The sequence below is a fragment of the Chiloscyllium punctatum genome, chromosome 17 (genome assembly GCF_047496795.1).
Source record: "Chiloscyllium punctatum isolate Juve2018m chromosome 17, sChiPun1.3, whole genome shotgun sequence".
In the NCBI taxonomy this organism is placed as follows: Eukaryota; Metazoa; Chordata; class Chondrichthyes; order Orectolobiformes; family Hemiscylliidae; genus Chiloscyllium; species Chiloscyllium punctatum.
Genome location: NC_092755.1, coordinates 42,908,508 through 42,922,118, shown reverse-complemented (window position 1 = coordinate 42,922,118; position 13,611 = coordinate 42,908,508). Strand labels below are relative to the sequence as shown.

Below are 13,611 nucleotides of genomic sequence, written 5' to 3'. Positions count from 1 at the left end.
GTCGAAGGGTGGGTCAGTAAATTTGCAGATGATACGAAGATTGGTGGAGTTGTGGACAGTGAGGAGGGCTGTTGTCGGCTGCAGAGGGACTTAGATATGATGCAGAGCTGGGCTGAGGAGTGGCAGATAGAGTTCAACCCTGCCAAGTGAGAGGTTGTCCATTTTGGAAGAACAAATAAGAATGCGGAATACAGGGTTAATGGTAGGGTTCTTAGTCAGGTGGAGGAACAGAGGGATCTTGGGGTCTATGTACATAGATCTTTGAAGGTTGCCACTCAGGTGGATAGAGTTTGTAAGAAGGCCTATGGAGTATTATCGTTCATTAGCAGAGGGATTGAATTCAAGAGTCGTGAAGTGATGTTGCAGCTGTACAGGACTTTGGTTAGGCCACAGTTGGAGTACTGTGTGCAGTTCTGGTCGCCTCACTTTAGGAAAGATGTGGAAGCTTTGGAGAGGGTGCAGAGAAGATTTACCAGGTTGTTGCCTGGAATGGAGAGTAGGTCGTACGAGGATAGGTTGAGAGTTCTTGGCCTTTTCTCGTTGGAACGGCAAAGGATGAGGGGTGACTTGATAGAGGTTTATAAGATGATCAGAGGAATAGATAGAGTAGACAGTCAGAAACTTTTTCCCCGGGTACAACAGAGTGTTACAAGGGGACATAAATTTAAGGTGAAGGGTGGAAGGTATAGGGGAGATGTCAGGGGTGGGTTCTTTACCCAGAGAGTGGTGGGGGCATGGAATGCGCTGCCCGTGGGAGTGGTAGAGTCAGAATCATTGGCGACCTTTAAGTGGCAATTGGATAGGTACCTGGATGGGTGCTTAATCTAGGATAGAAGTTCGGCACAACATTGTGGGCCGAAGGGCCTGTTCTGTGCTGTATTGTTCTATGTTCTATGTTCTATGTTCTAAAATGTACAAAATGCTTAAAGGGATAGATGGGGTAGATGCAGGTAAGATGTTCCCCCAGTTGGTTAAATCTCAAACCAGCGGGCACAAATCTTTAAAAAAAGGGCAATGCCACTTGGGTCCAAGATGCAAAGAAATGATTTCATTCAGAGGTTTGTGAACCTTTGGAATTCTCTACCACAGAGGGGTGGTAGTCTTTGAGTATGTGTAAGGGAGGGATTGATAGATTGCTGATTATCAGTCAGGTACAGGGTTATGGGCTGAGTAAAACACACTGTAGTGTACAATCAGCCATGGTTGCATTGTAGAGCAGAGCAAGCTCAATGAGCTGAATGGCCTCCTCAGTCCCTACCTGAGGTGAGCTCGAGAAAGTTAGGGAGAAAGGACAGTGCAATAATACAGGGGAGCAATATGGTAATGAGAAACAGTGTGTATGACACTTGAGAAATTACTCATTGCTAGTGTGAAGAATTTGTTTTTGGGTGTTATTGGTGTGAACACGATCAGCCTGGTGAACACATTGGTCTGTTCAGATGAGCCAATCTTATTTCTGATGGGAACTGAATCAAATTTCTCCATGTGGAATTGGTTAAATATGGAAAAAACGACAGTGTTTTTTCAGATACGATTGCCCAAAAAGGTGAAATCGTTTTTGACTGTTTGTTATTTATACTGTTCAGGATGTCTTCAGTGTTAATGGATTTTCTCGAAGATGATTTAAAAATGAGAACCTGAATTACAATCGTAATTAAAACCTGACAACAGCTCAAGCAGCATCTATTTCAGCTGGAAATAACCAGTGAGCTCATGGCTTTTAACAGTCAGGTTACACAGGAAGTGGTTTCTCGATGGTTGTTTAAGGCAATGCGGCCAGTTTGATTCTGTGCAGACTGTGATAGAGAATTGTGAGGATCCTTTTCATTGAGCCAGGGTTCTGCTTGTTCAGGTACCTGCAGCTGTCTCCAATTGAATGAAATTAGCTTTCGGTGTGGGAGACGGACAAGTGGAGGTCACAGTTCAAACTCGTCAATCAAACAATGGCCAGGACAAGATCATAAAGACAGACAAGGACAAAATGTCACAGCTCACTGACGAACCCCATCACATCAATCTGCCAGAGCAAGAACAGACTACAGCCCACTCCCCAGACTACACCCCAGCCCTTACACTACAGCCCACTCCCCAGACTACACCCCACCCCTTACACTACAGCCCACTCCCCAGACTACACCCCACCCCTTACACTACAGCCCACTCCCCAGACTACACACCACCCCTTACACTACAGCCCACTCCCCAGATTACACCGCACCCCTTACACTACACCCCACCCCTTACACTACACCCCACCCCTTACACTATAGCCCACTGCCCAGACTACACACCACCCCTTACACTACAGCCCACTCCCCAGACTACACCCCACCCCTTACACTACAGCCCACTGCCCAGACTACACCCCACCCCTTACACTACAGCCCACACCCCAGACTACACCCCACCCCTTACACTACAGCCCACTGCCCAGACTACACCCCACCCCTTACACTACACCCCAACCCCAGACTACACCCCACCCCTTACACTACAGCCCACTCCCCAGACTACACCCCACCCCTTACACTACAGCCCACTCCCCAGACTACACCCCACCCCCCAGAGTACACCCCACCCCTTACACTCCAGCCCACTCCCCAGACTACACCCCACCCCTTACACTACAGCCCACACCCCAGACTACACCCCACCCCTTACACTACAGCCCACTGCCCAGACTACACCCCACCCCTTACACTACAGCCCACTGCCCAGACTACACCCCACCCCTTACACTACAGCCCACTCCCCAGACTACACCCCACCCCTTACACTACAGCCCACTGCCCAGACTACACCCCACCCCTTACACTACAGCCCACTCCCCAGAGTACACCCCACCCCTTACACTACAGCCCACTCCCCAGACTACACCCCACCCCTTACACTACAGCCCACTGCCCAGACTACACCCCACCCCTTACACTACAGCCCACTCCCCATAGTACACCCCACCCCTTACACTACAGCCCACTCCCCAGAGTACACCCCACCCCTTACACTACAGCCCACTCCCCAGAGTACACCCCACCCCTTACACTACAGCCCACTCCCCAGACTACACCCCACCCCTTACACTACAGCCCACTCCCCAGACTACACCCCACCCCTTACACTACAGCCCACTCCCCAGACTACACCCCACCCCTTACAGTACAGCCCACTCCCCAGACTACACCCCACCCCCCAGAGTACACCCCACCCCTTACACTACAGCCCACTCCTCAGAGTACACCACACCCCTTACACTACAGCCCACTCCCCAGACTACACCCCACCCCTTACACTACAGCCCACTCCCCAGACTACACCCCACCCCTTACACTACAGCCCACTGCCCAGACTACACCCCACCCCTTACACTACAGCCCACACCCCAGACTACACCCCACCCCTTACACTACAGCCCACTCCCCAGACTACACCCCACCCCTTACACTACAGCCCACTCCTCAGAGTACACCACACCCCTTACACTACAGCCCACTCCCCAGACTACACACCACACCTTACACTACAGCCCACTCCCCAGACTACACCCCACCCCTTACACTACAGCCCACTCCCCAGACTACACACCACACCTTACACTGCAGCCCACTCCCCAGAGTACACCCCACCCCTTACACTACAGCCCACTCCCCAGACTACACCCCACCCCTTACACTACAGCCCACTGCCCAGACTACACCCCACCCCTTACACTACAGCCCACTCCCCATAGTACACCCCACCCCTTACACTACAGCCCACTGCCCAGAGTACACCCCACCCCTTACACTACAGCCCACTCCCCAGACTACACCCCACCCCTTACACTACAGCCCACTCCCCAGACTACACCCCACCCCTTACACTCCAGCCCACACCCCAGAGTACACCCCACCCCTTACACTACAGCCCACACCCCAGACTACACCCCACCCCTTACACTACAGCCCACTGCCCAGACTACACCCCACCCCTTACACTACAGCCCACTCCCCAGACTACACCCCACCCCTTACACTACAGCCCACTCCCCAGACTACACCCCACCCCTTACACTCCAGCCCACTGCCCAGACTACACCCCACCCCTTACACTACAGCCCACTCCCCAGAGTACACCCCACCCCTTACACTACAGCCCACTGCCCAGACTACACCCCACCCCTTACACTACAGCCCACTCCCCAGAGTACACCCCACCCCTTACACTCCAGCCCACTCCCCAGACTACACCCCACCCCTTACACTACAGCCCACTGCCCAGACTACACCCCACCCCTTACACTACAGCCCACTGCCCAGACTACACCCCACCCCTTACACTACAGCCCACTGCCCAGACTACACACCACCCCTTACACTACAGCCCACTGCCCAGACTACACACCACCCCTTACACTACAGCCCACTCCCCAGACTACACCCCACGCCTTACACTCCAGCCCACTCCCCAGACTACACACCACCCCTTACACTACAGCCCACTCCCCAGACTACACACCACCCCTTACACTACAGCCCACTCCCCAGACTACACACCACCCCTTACACTACAGCCCACTCCCCAGACTACACACCACCCCTTACACCACAGCCCACTCCCGAGTCTACAGACTACCCGTTACCCTATAGCTCTCTCCCCAGACTGCAGTCCGCCCCTTACACTCCCCAGAGTTATCATTGTGATGGAAGTGGTGATGGGTTTGGAAGCTGCTGAATTTCGGTAGTGCATCTTATGGACCGTACACACTGCTGCTACTGAGTTGGTGATGGAGGGAACGGATGTTTGTGGCTGTGATACCAATTGAGTGGACTGCTTCCTCCTGGATGGTGTCGTGTTTCTTGAGTATAGTTGGTTCTGCCCCCATCCAGGCAAGTGGGGAGTGTTCCAACACACCCTGACCTGTGCCTTGTAGATGGTGGACAGATTCTGGGGAGACAGGAGGGGAGTTGCTCTTGGTAACATAGAAATTAGTAGTGGGAGTCGGTAATGCAGCCCTTTGAGCCACTCTGCCACTTCATGTGATCATGGCTGAACTGAACTCTTCTCTCCTGCCTACTCCCCATATCGATTTCTCTCTTGAATCTGTGGATTGATTCCTCCTCCACCTCACCCTGGGGCAGTGAGCTCCACAGATTCCCACCCCTCCTCCTCTCAGTGTTGAACCTCCCTCCTCTCACTCGATATCCATGACCTCTTGTTCAAGACTGTCCCAGAAGGGGGAACATCTGTTCAAGGACCCCCTTGTCAGTTCCCTTTTCCATCTTATACCTCTCAATCACCCCTAGCCCCTCCCCATTCTCCTGAACTCCAGGGAGTACAGGCCTGAGCTGTTCAACCCCTTCTCACCCACCAGCCCTTCCATCCCTGGGATCAATGTGGTGACCCCCCCCTCTGAACTGCTTCCAGTGCCATCACATCCTTCCTCAAGTAAGGAGACCAAAACTGGACACAGTGCTCATGGTGTGGTCTCACCAATGCCTTCAATAATTGTAGCAACACTTCTAATTTTTATTATCCAGTCCTTTTAGAATAAATGTTGCTGCAGTGTTCCTAGCCTCTGTTGTAGCCATTGTATTTATACAGCTAGTCCAGTTGTGTTCCTGGACAATAGTAACCCTAAGGATGCTGATAATGGATATAATACTTACTTTAATATAAAAAGTATAATTAGCGGAGGCAATGGCTGAGTGCTATTATCACCAAACTGTTGATGCAGAGACCTAGGTATTGTCCTGCAGGCCTGGGTTTGAATCCTGCTACAGCAGATGGTGGAATTACTTTTAAAAATCTAGAATTAAGAGCATAATGATAAGCATGAATCCATTGGCAATTGTCAGAAAACCCGTGTCAGAAAAACTCATGCGATAACACGGTGGCTCAGTGGTTAGCACTGCTGCCTCACAGCACCAGGGACCCGGGTTCGATTCCAGTCTCAGGCAACTGTCAGTGTGGAGTTTGCACGTTCTCCCCGTGTCTCTGTGGGTTTCCTCCGGGTGCTCCGGTTTCCTCCCACAGTCCAAAGATGCATGAGTTAGCTGGATTGGCCAAGCTAAACTGCCCCATAGTGTTTAGGGATAGGTGGATTAGCCACGGAAAATGCAGGGTTACAAGAATGGGGTGGGTCTTGGTGGGATGCTCTGAGGGTGGTCAGCATGGACCTAATTGGCCGAAAGGCCTGCTTCCAAGCTGTGGGATTCTAGGATTGTAATGGCCTATAGGGAAGGAACCTGCCGTCACTGCCCAGTTTGACCTCCATGTGATTCCAGGCCCACAGCCATAGGGAGAGGCCGAGTAAGTTGGGGCTGTTTTCCCAGGAACATCGGAGGCTGAGGGGTGACTTTGTGGAGGTTTATAAAATCATGAAGAGCATAGATAGGGTAAATAGACAAGGTCTTTTCCCTGGGATGGGAACATCCAGGACTAGAGGGCATTGGTTTAGGGTGAGAGGAGAAAGATAAAAAAGGGACCTAAGGGGCAACGTTTTTACACAGAGGGTGGTGTGTGTATGGAATGAGCTGCCAGAGGAAGTGGTGGAGGCTGGTATATTTGCAACTTTTAAAAGACATCTGGATGTGTATATGAATAGGAAGGGTTTGGAGGGATATGGGCTAAGTGCTGGCAGGTGGGATTAGGTTAGGTTGGGATATCTGGTCGGCATGGATGGGTTGTAAGTCTCTCTGATTCGTTGGCTCTTTAACTGCCCACTGGGTGATTTGGGTTTAGCAATAAATGTTGGCGTCGCCTCATCCCACGAATAAAGGTTTTTAAAATCCTATCGATGTGGTCCAACCAGAGCTTTATGAAGGCTCAATATAACATCTCTGCTTTTATCTCTATGTTTATGAAGCTGAAGATCCCATATGCTTTACTATCCACTTTCCCTCTCTGCCCTGCTCCCTGCAAAGATCTGCACCCAGATCCCCCTGACCCTGCACACACCTTTGAACCGTGTTGTTAAGTCGATGTCGGATTTCCCTGTCAGTTATGCTAAACTGGACCACTTCACTCTTTTGTCTTAGTTCTTCTCCCACATGTCTCTACGTCCTGATTCTTACAATCCTCACTGTCTTCCCCCACCTCCCTATTTGGTATCTTTGGGGAGTTTTCAAATTTGCATTCTAATATCCAAGTCCCAGAAGAAGTTTGTGAAAGATTCTAATTCCTGATCCAATCAGCAGGGTTAATGGTTCCACGTTCTGCTGTTGCTGGATTCCTGTCCCTTTAAAACAGTGGGTTCCCATCTCGAAGAGTTGCTTCCTATCAGAGAGAGGCAGCACAGTCACCTCACCGGCGCCACCAAGTACAGTGGTCACCACCGGGACTGCGCCCGACTGAGAAGGTGCTTGTTCTCTCAACCAGGTCAGTGAAGTCTGGAGTTGGCCAAGGTCAGACAAGCAAGGCCTGGCATAGAGGGCAGGGATGTTAGAGCATAGAACAAAGAAGAATACAGTGCAGTACAGGCCCTTCGGCCCTCGATGTTGCACCGATCCAAGCCCACCTAACCTACACTAGCCCACTATCCTCCACATGCCTATCCAATGCCCGTTTAAATGCCCATAAAGAGGGAGAGTCCACCACTGCTACTGGCAGAGCATTCCATGAACTCACGACTCGCTGAGTAAAGAATCTACCCCTAACATCTGTCCTATACCTACCCCCCCTTAATTTAAAGCTATGCCCCCTCGTAATAGCTGACTCCATATGTGGAAAAAGGTTCTCACTGTCAACCCTATCTAACCCCCTAATCATCTTGTACACCTCTATCAAGTCACCCCTAAACCTCCTTTTCTCCAATGAAAAAGCCCCAAGTGCTTCAGCCTTTCCTCATACGATCTTCCTACCATACCAGGCAACATCCTGGTAAACCTCCTCTGCACCCGTTCCAGTGCCTCCACATCCTTCCTATAGTATGGCGACCAAAACTGCACACAATATTCCAGATGCGGCCGCACCAGAGTCTTATACAACTGCAGCATGACCTCAGGACTCCGGAACTCAATTCCTCTACCAATAAAAGCCAGTACGCCATATGCCTTCTTCACCGCACTATTTACCTGGGTGGCAACTTTCAGAGATCTGTGTATATGGACACCAAGATCCCTCTGCTCTTCCACACTACCAAGTAGTCTACCATTAGCCCAGTACCCCATCTTTTTGTTACTCTTACCAAAGTGAATCACTTCACACTTAGCTACATTGAACTCCATTTGCCACCTTTCTGCCCAGCTCTGCAGCTTCTCTATATCCCGCTGTAACCTGCCATATCCTTCCTCACTGTCTACAACTCCACCGACTTTCGTATCATCCGCAAACTTGCTCACCCAACCTTCTAACCCTTCCTCCAGGTCATTGATAAAAATGACAAACAGCAATGGTCCCAAAACAGATCCTTGCGGAACACCGCTAGTGACGGCACTCCAAGATGAACCTTTGCCATCAACTACTACCCTCTGTCTTCTTCCAGCCAGCCAATTCCTAATCCAAACCTCCAACTCACCCTCAATGCCATATCTCTGTATTTTCTGCAGTAGCCTACCATGGGGGACCTTATCAAACGCCTTACTAAAATCCATATATACCACATCTACCGCTTTCCCCTCATCTACCTCCTTAGTCACCTTCTCAAAGAATTCAATAAGGTTTGTGAGGCACGACCTGCCCTTCACAAAACCATGCTGACTATCCTTGATCACATTATTCTTATCCAGATGTGCATAAATCCTATCCCTTACAATTCTCTCTAAGACTTTGCCCACAACAGAAGTGAGACTCACTGGCCTATAGTTACTAGGATTATTCCTACTCCCCTTCTTGAACAAGGGAACCACGTTTGCTAGCCTCCAGTCCTCTGGCACTACTCCTGTAGACAAAGAGGACACAAAAATCAAGGCCAATGGCTCTGCAATCTCCTCCCTTGCTTCCCAGAGAATCCTAGGATAAATGCCATCAGGCCCAGGGGACTTATCTATTTTCACCCTTGCCAGAATTTCCAACACCTCTTCCCTACATATCTCAAAGCCATCCATTCTACTTATTCGTGCCTCAGTATTCATATCGACAACAATGCCCTGTTCCTGAGTGAATACTGACAAAAAGTATTCATTCAGTGCCTCCCCAATCTCTTCAGCCTCCACATGCAACTTCCCATTACTATCCTTGACTGGACCTATTCCTTCCCTAGTCATTCTTTTATTCCTAACATACCTATAGAAAGCCTTAGGGTTTTCCCTAATCCTACCAACTAAGGACCTTTCATGTCCCCTCCTTGCTGCTCTTAGCTCTCTCTTCAGGTCCTTCCGGGCTACCTTATAACTCTCAATCGCCCCTATTGAACCTTCACGCCTCATCTTTACAAAGGTCGCCCTCTTCCATTTAACAAGGGATTCCAATTCCTTATTAAACCACGGCTCCCTCACACGACCCTTTCCTCCCTGCCTGATAGGTACGTACTTATCAAGGACACTCAATAGTTGCTCCTAGAACAAGTTCCACATATCAATTACGCTCTTGCCTTGGAATCTACTTTTCCAATCCACACATCCTAAGTCATGCCTCAACGCATCATAATTTCCCTGCCCCCAGCTATAACTCTTGCCCTGTAGTACACACTTATCCCTCTCCATCACTAGACTAAAAATCACCGAATTGTGGTCACTGTCCCCAAAGTGCTCACCTACCTCGAGTTCTAATACCTGGCCTGGTTCGTTACCCAGAACCAAATCCAGTATGGCCTCACCTCTTGTTGGCTTATCTACATATTGTGTCAGGAAACTCTCCTGCACACATTGGACAAACACTGACCCATCTAACGAACTTGAGCTATAGCTTTCCCAATCAATATCAGGAAAGTCAAAGTCCCCATAACAATCACCCTATTACTGTCACTCTTCTCCTGAATCATCTTCGCAATCCTTTCTTCAACGATTCTAGGACTATTAGGAGGCCTGTAAAAGACTCCTAACAGGGTGACCTCACCTCTCCTATTCCTAATCTCAACCCAAACTACCTCAGATGGCAAATCTTCGTCCATCGTCCTTTCCACCGCTGTAATACTATCTTTGACAAGCAAAGCCACACCACCCCCTCTTTTACCCCCACCTCTGACCCTACTAAAACATTTAAACCCTGGAACCTGGAACAGCTAATCCTGTCCCTGATCTAGCCATGTCTCCATAATAGCCACAACATCGAAGTCCCAGGTACCAACCCACGCTGAGAGTTCACCTACCTTATTTCGTATACTTCTGGCATTAAAGTATACACACTTCAAGCCACTCTTCTGTTTACAGGCACCCTCCTTTAAGATTGATGCCACATTCCTTACCTCCCTACACTCCAGATCCTGCACCTTAAAGCTACAGTCTGGGTTCCCATGCCCCTGCAGAGTTAGTTTAAACCCCCCCCAAGAGCACTAGCAAACCTCCCCCCAAGGATACTGGTGCCCCTCAGGTTCAGGTGCAGACCATCCTGTTTATAGAGGTCCCACCTTCCCCAGAAAGAACCCCAGTTATCCAAGTACCGAAATCCCTCCCTCCTGCACCATCCCTGTAGCCATGCATTTAACTCTTCTCTCTCCCTATTCCTCGACTCTCTATCACGTGGCACGGGTAACAAACCAGAGACAACAACTCTGTTCGTTCTAACTCTGAGCTTCCAACCTAGCTCCCTAAAAGCCTGCCTAACATCCTCAGCCCTCCTCCTACCTATGTCATTGGTGCCAATATGGACCACGACTTCAGGCTGCTCCCCCTCCCCCTTAAGGACCCGGAAAACACGATCAGAGACATCACGTACCCTTGCACCTGGGAGGCAACATACCAAACGTGAGTCTCTCTCGTTCCCACAAAACCGCCTATCTGTGCCCCGAACTATCGAGTCCCCAATTATTATTGCTCTGCTCTTCTCCGCCCTTCCCTTCTGAGTAGTGGGGACAGGCTCCGTGCCAGAGGCCTGATAAGTCGTCCTGGTAAGTCGTCCCCCCCACAAGTATCCAAAACGGTATACTTGTTCTTGAGGAGAACGGCCGCAGGGGGTCCCTGCACTGGCTGCTTCCTCCCAGTCCCCCTCACTGTCACCCATCTATCTGCCATCTTTGGAGTTACTACTTCCCTATAGCTCCGATCTATGACCCCCTCTGCCTCCCGAATGATCCGAAGTTCATCCAACTCCAGCTCCAGTTCCCTAACACATCCCTCACCTCATACATGTTGCAGGAGGAACATGTTATCACTGGGGGGGTTCCCTCAATGGTCCACAGAGTGCCACTTGGGACGGTCATCCCTTCCTGAACCAAGGAAGCTGGTGGGATGGTTTCCCTGTCACCTGACAGATAGCATGGAGCAGCAAGGGAACAGCACCCTTCAGCTCCCTGACCTTGTCAAACATCTCGCCTTCCTTCAAAGCTATCTGGACCCTGCCTTCACCTCACCTTCTCCACCTTTCCCTACCTCCAGGCCAGGAAACAGCTATGGTAAGGGGCATCGTGGTGGCTGTTAACCCCATCCAACAATGGGGCAGCACCATTCAAAGAGTTATCAATCTACTGTGAAGGAGAGCTCTCAGCAGCAAGGTACAAAACATTCAATTTTCACTTGTTAAGAAACTGCAGTTGATCTCACTTCTCAGTTGCACCGGTTTCCAAGCATACTCGATGCTAAGCTGCCCAATCGCTTGTCGTTGCAGGTACAACAGCCTGGTGACTGGCCAGCGGGCCAGGGGAATCATCTGTGTCTGCTGGATCCTGTCCTTCATGATCGGCTTGACCCCGATGCTGGGCTGGAATCAGTCCAACTGCGAGCTCACCATGAAGCTGAACAGGACCGAAGGCTGCAGGGATGGCATGGTCTCCTGCCTGTTCGAAGAGGTGGTCACCATGGATTACATGGTGTATTATAACTTCTTTGCCTGCGTCTTGATGCCCTTGCTCATCATGTTTGGCATTTACTTGAGGATCTTCATGGCCGCCCGCCATCAACTCAAGCAGATGGAGTTTAAGACCACAGCCATTGAGAAGAGCAGGTCCACCCTTCAGAAGGAGGTGCACGCTGCCAAGTCCTTGGCCATCATCGTGGGTCTCTTCGCTGTCTGCTGGTTGCCGCTTCACATCATTAACTGCGTCAACCTCTTCTGTGAGAACTGTCGCCCCCCGGCCTGGATCATGTACTTTGCCATCATCCTGTCCCATGCCAACTCTGTGGTCAACCCTCTCATTTATGCGTACCGCATCCGAGAGTTCCGCCAGACATTCCGCAAGATTCTGAGGAAGCACATCCTGAGGAAGCCAGACCAGGTGCTGCAAACGCCGAGCACGAGAAGCTCCACCCATGGGAGCGGTGGGGGTACTCACCTCAATGGGGGAGGTTTTGGTCTGGTGCACGCCTGCTCCCAACACGTGTTGGAGAAAGATCCGCAGCAGAACGGACATGTCCCAGATTTCCGGCTCCACAGGGAGCCAGGGGAGCAACAACCAGAGGGAGAGGGAAACACCGAGGGTCAGCTCCCCACTGTCTCCGCACAACAGACTCCCGGCTCGACTCTCACCAAAGTCTCCTGATCCTCAGCTCAATGAGGCTCTAACTTGTTCCAACAACAAGGTGAAGGGTTCCAGTGGCAACAAGTAACAGAAGCGAGAGAGAGAGAGAGAGAGAGAGAGAGAGAGGGAGAGAGAGGAGGGAGGGATGGATGCACAGAAAGAGAGAGAGAAAGAGAGTGACTACATGCCGACAGGATATAAAGGACTCATGTGTGGAGGTCACGGAGTGGGTGAGAGATTTGATAGCAGCTCAGTGTGAAGCTTACATTACCTGAATGCCTTGTGTATTTGTCTAGCTTCCTGTGCAATACCAGACTACTGCCTCTTACCTGCCATAGTTAGTGGGGAAATGGAGGCGGGGATGGGAATGGAGGATGGTGCTCCCTGGCAGCAATGCTGTGTGTGTTCTTGTCGTGTTGTGTATTCCTGTCTGTAAGCTATTCGCTGTAAAGTTTTGTGTGGTGTTTACATGAGCCCATGTGGTTTGGGGGGGGGGATTGCAGTCTGAGACACTGACGGTGCACAGGAAACGACCAGCTCACTCACATCACGCCTGCTTCTTCGAGGCCCTGACATACTCGATAGCATTCAGGAAGTAAATTGTAAGCTGGCTGGATCAGCTTCATGTGTGGAGGTTTCAGCTCAACCCAGGCCATAACTTGCTCTGGGAGTTTCATTCCACTATATTTACAAATCTGACAGAGAGGGAGGAGATCAGACACAGTGTAGGGAAATGGACTATGATGTAATGGGAAGGAACAGTGATGTCATTGAGGCTGAGACAATGATGTCATGGTTTTGGGCAGTGATAACATTGGTTCGGTCAATGACATCATTGGGAGGATCCAGTGATGCCACGGGGGGGGGGGGGGGGGGGGGAGTGGGCAAGTGATGTCACAGGCTTGGGGCTGTTGGATTGAGGAGGACATTGGAATGGACAATCTGGTTGCAACTGGATGAGATCTTCTCTGGTTTGAAAGGAATGTACTGGCATTGAACAGTTCAACGCAGGTTCACTTGGCTGTGAAAGGGGTTGACTTTTTAACACAGGTTGGTCTTTTACTTTTTGGAGTTTAGAAGAA

General features: G+C 50.5%; 1 protein-coding gene across 1 annotated transcript in view; it reads left to right on the top strand.

Annotated features, from left to right (window-relative positions):
* Nucleotides 1-13,386, top strand: part of adora2aa (adenosine A2a receptor a) — a 45,422-nt gene extending 32,036 nt beyond the window's left edge. Inside the window, exon 3 of the mRNA XM_072587007.1 lies at nucleotides 11,680-13,386. Within this exon, the coding sequence (XP_072443108.1) occupies nucleotides 11,680-12,550 (871 nt within the window). The 3' untranslated portion in view covers nucleotides 12,551-13,386. The remainder of the gene's footprint in view (nucleotides 1-11,679) is intronic.
* Nucleotides 13,387-13,611: the final 225 nt, after the last annotated feature.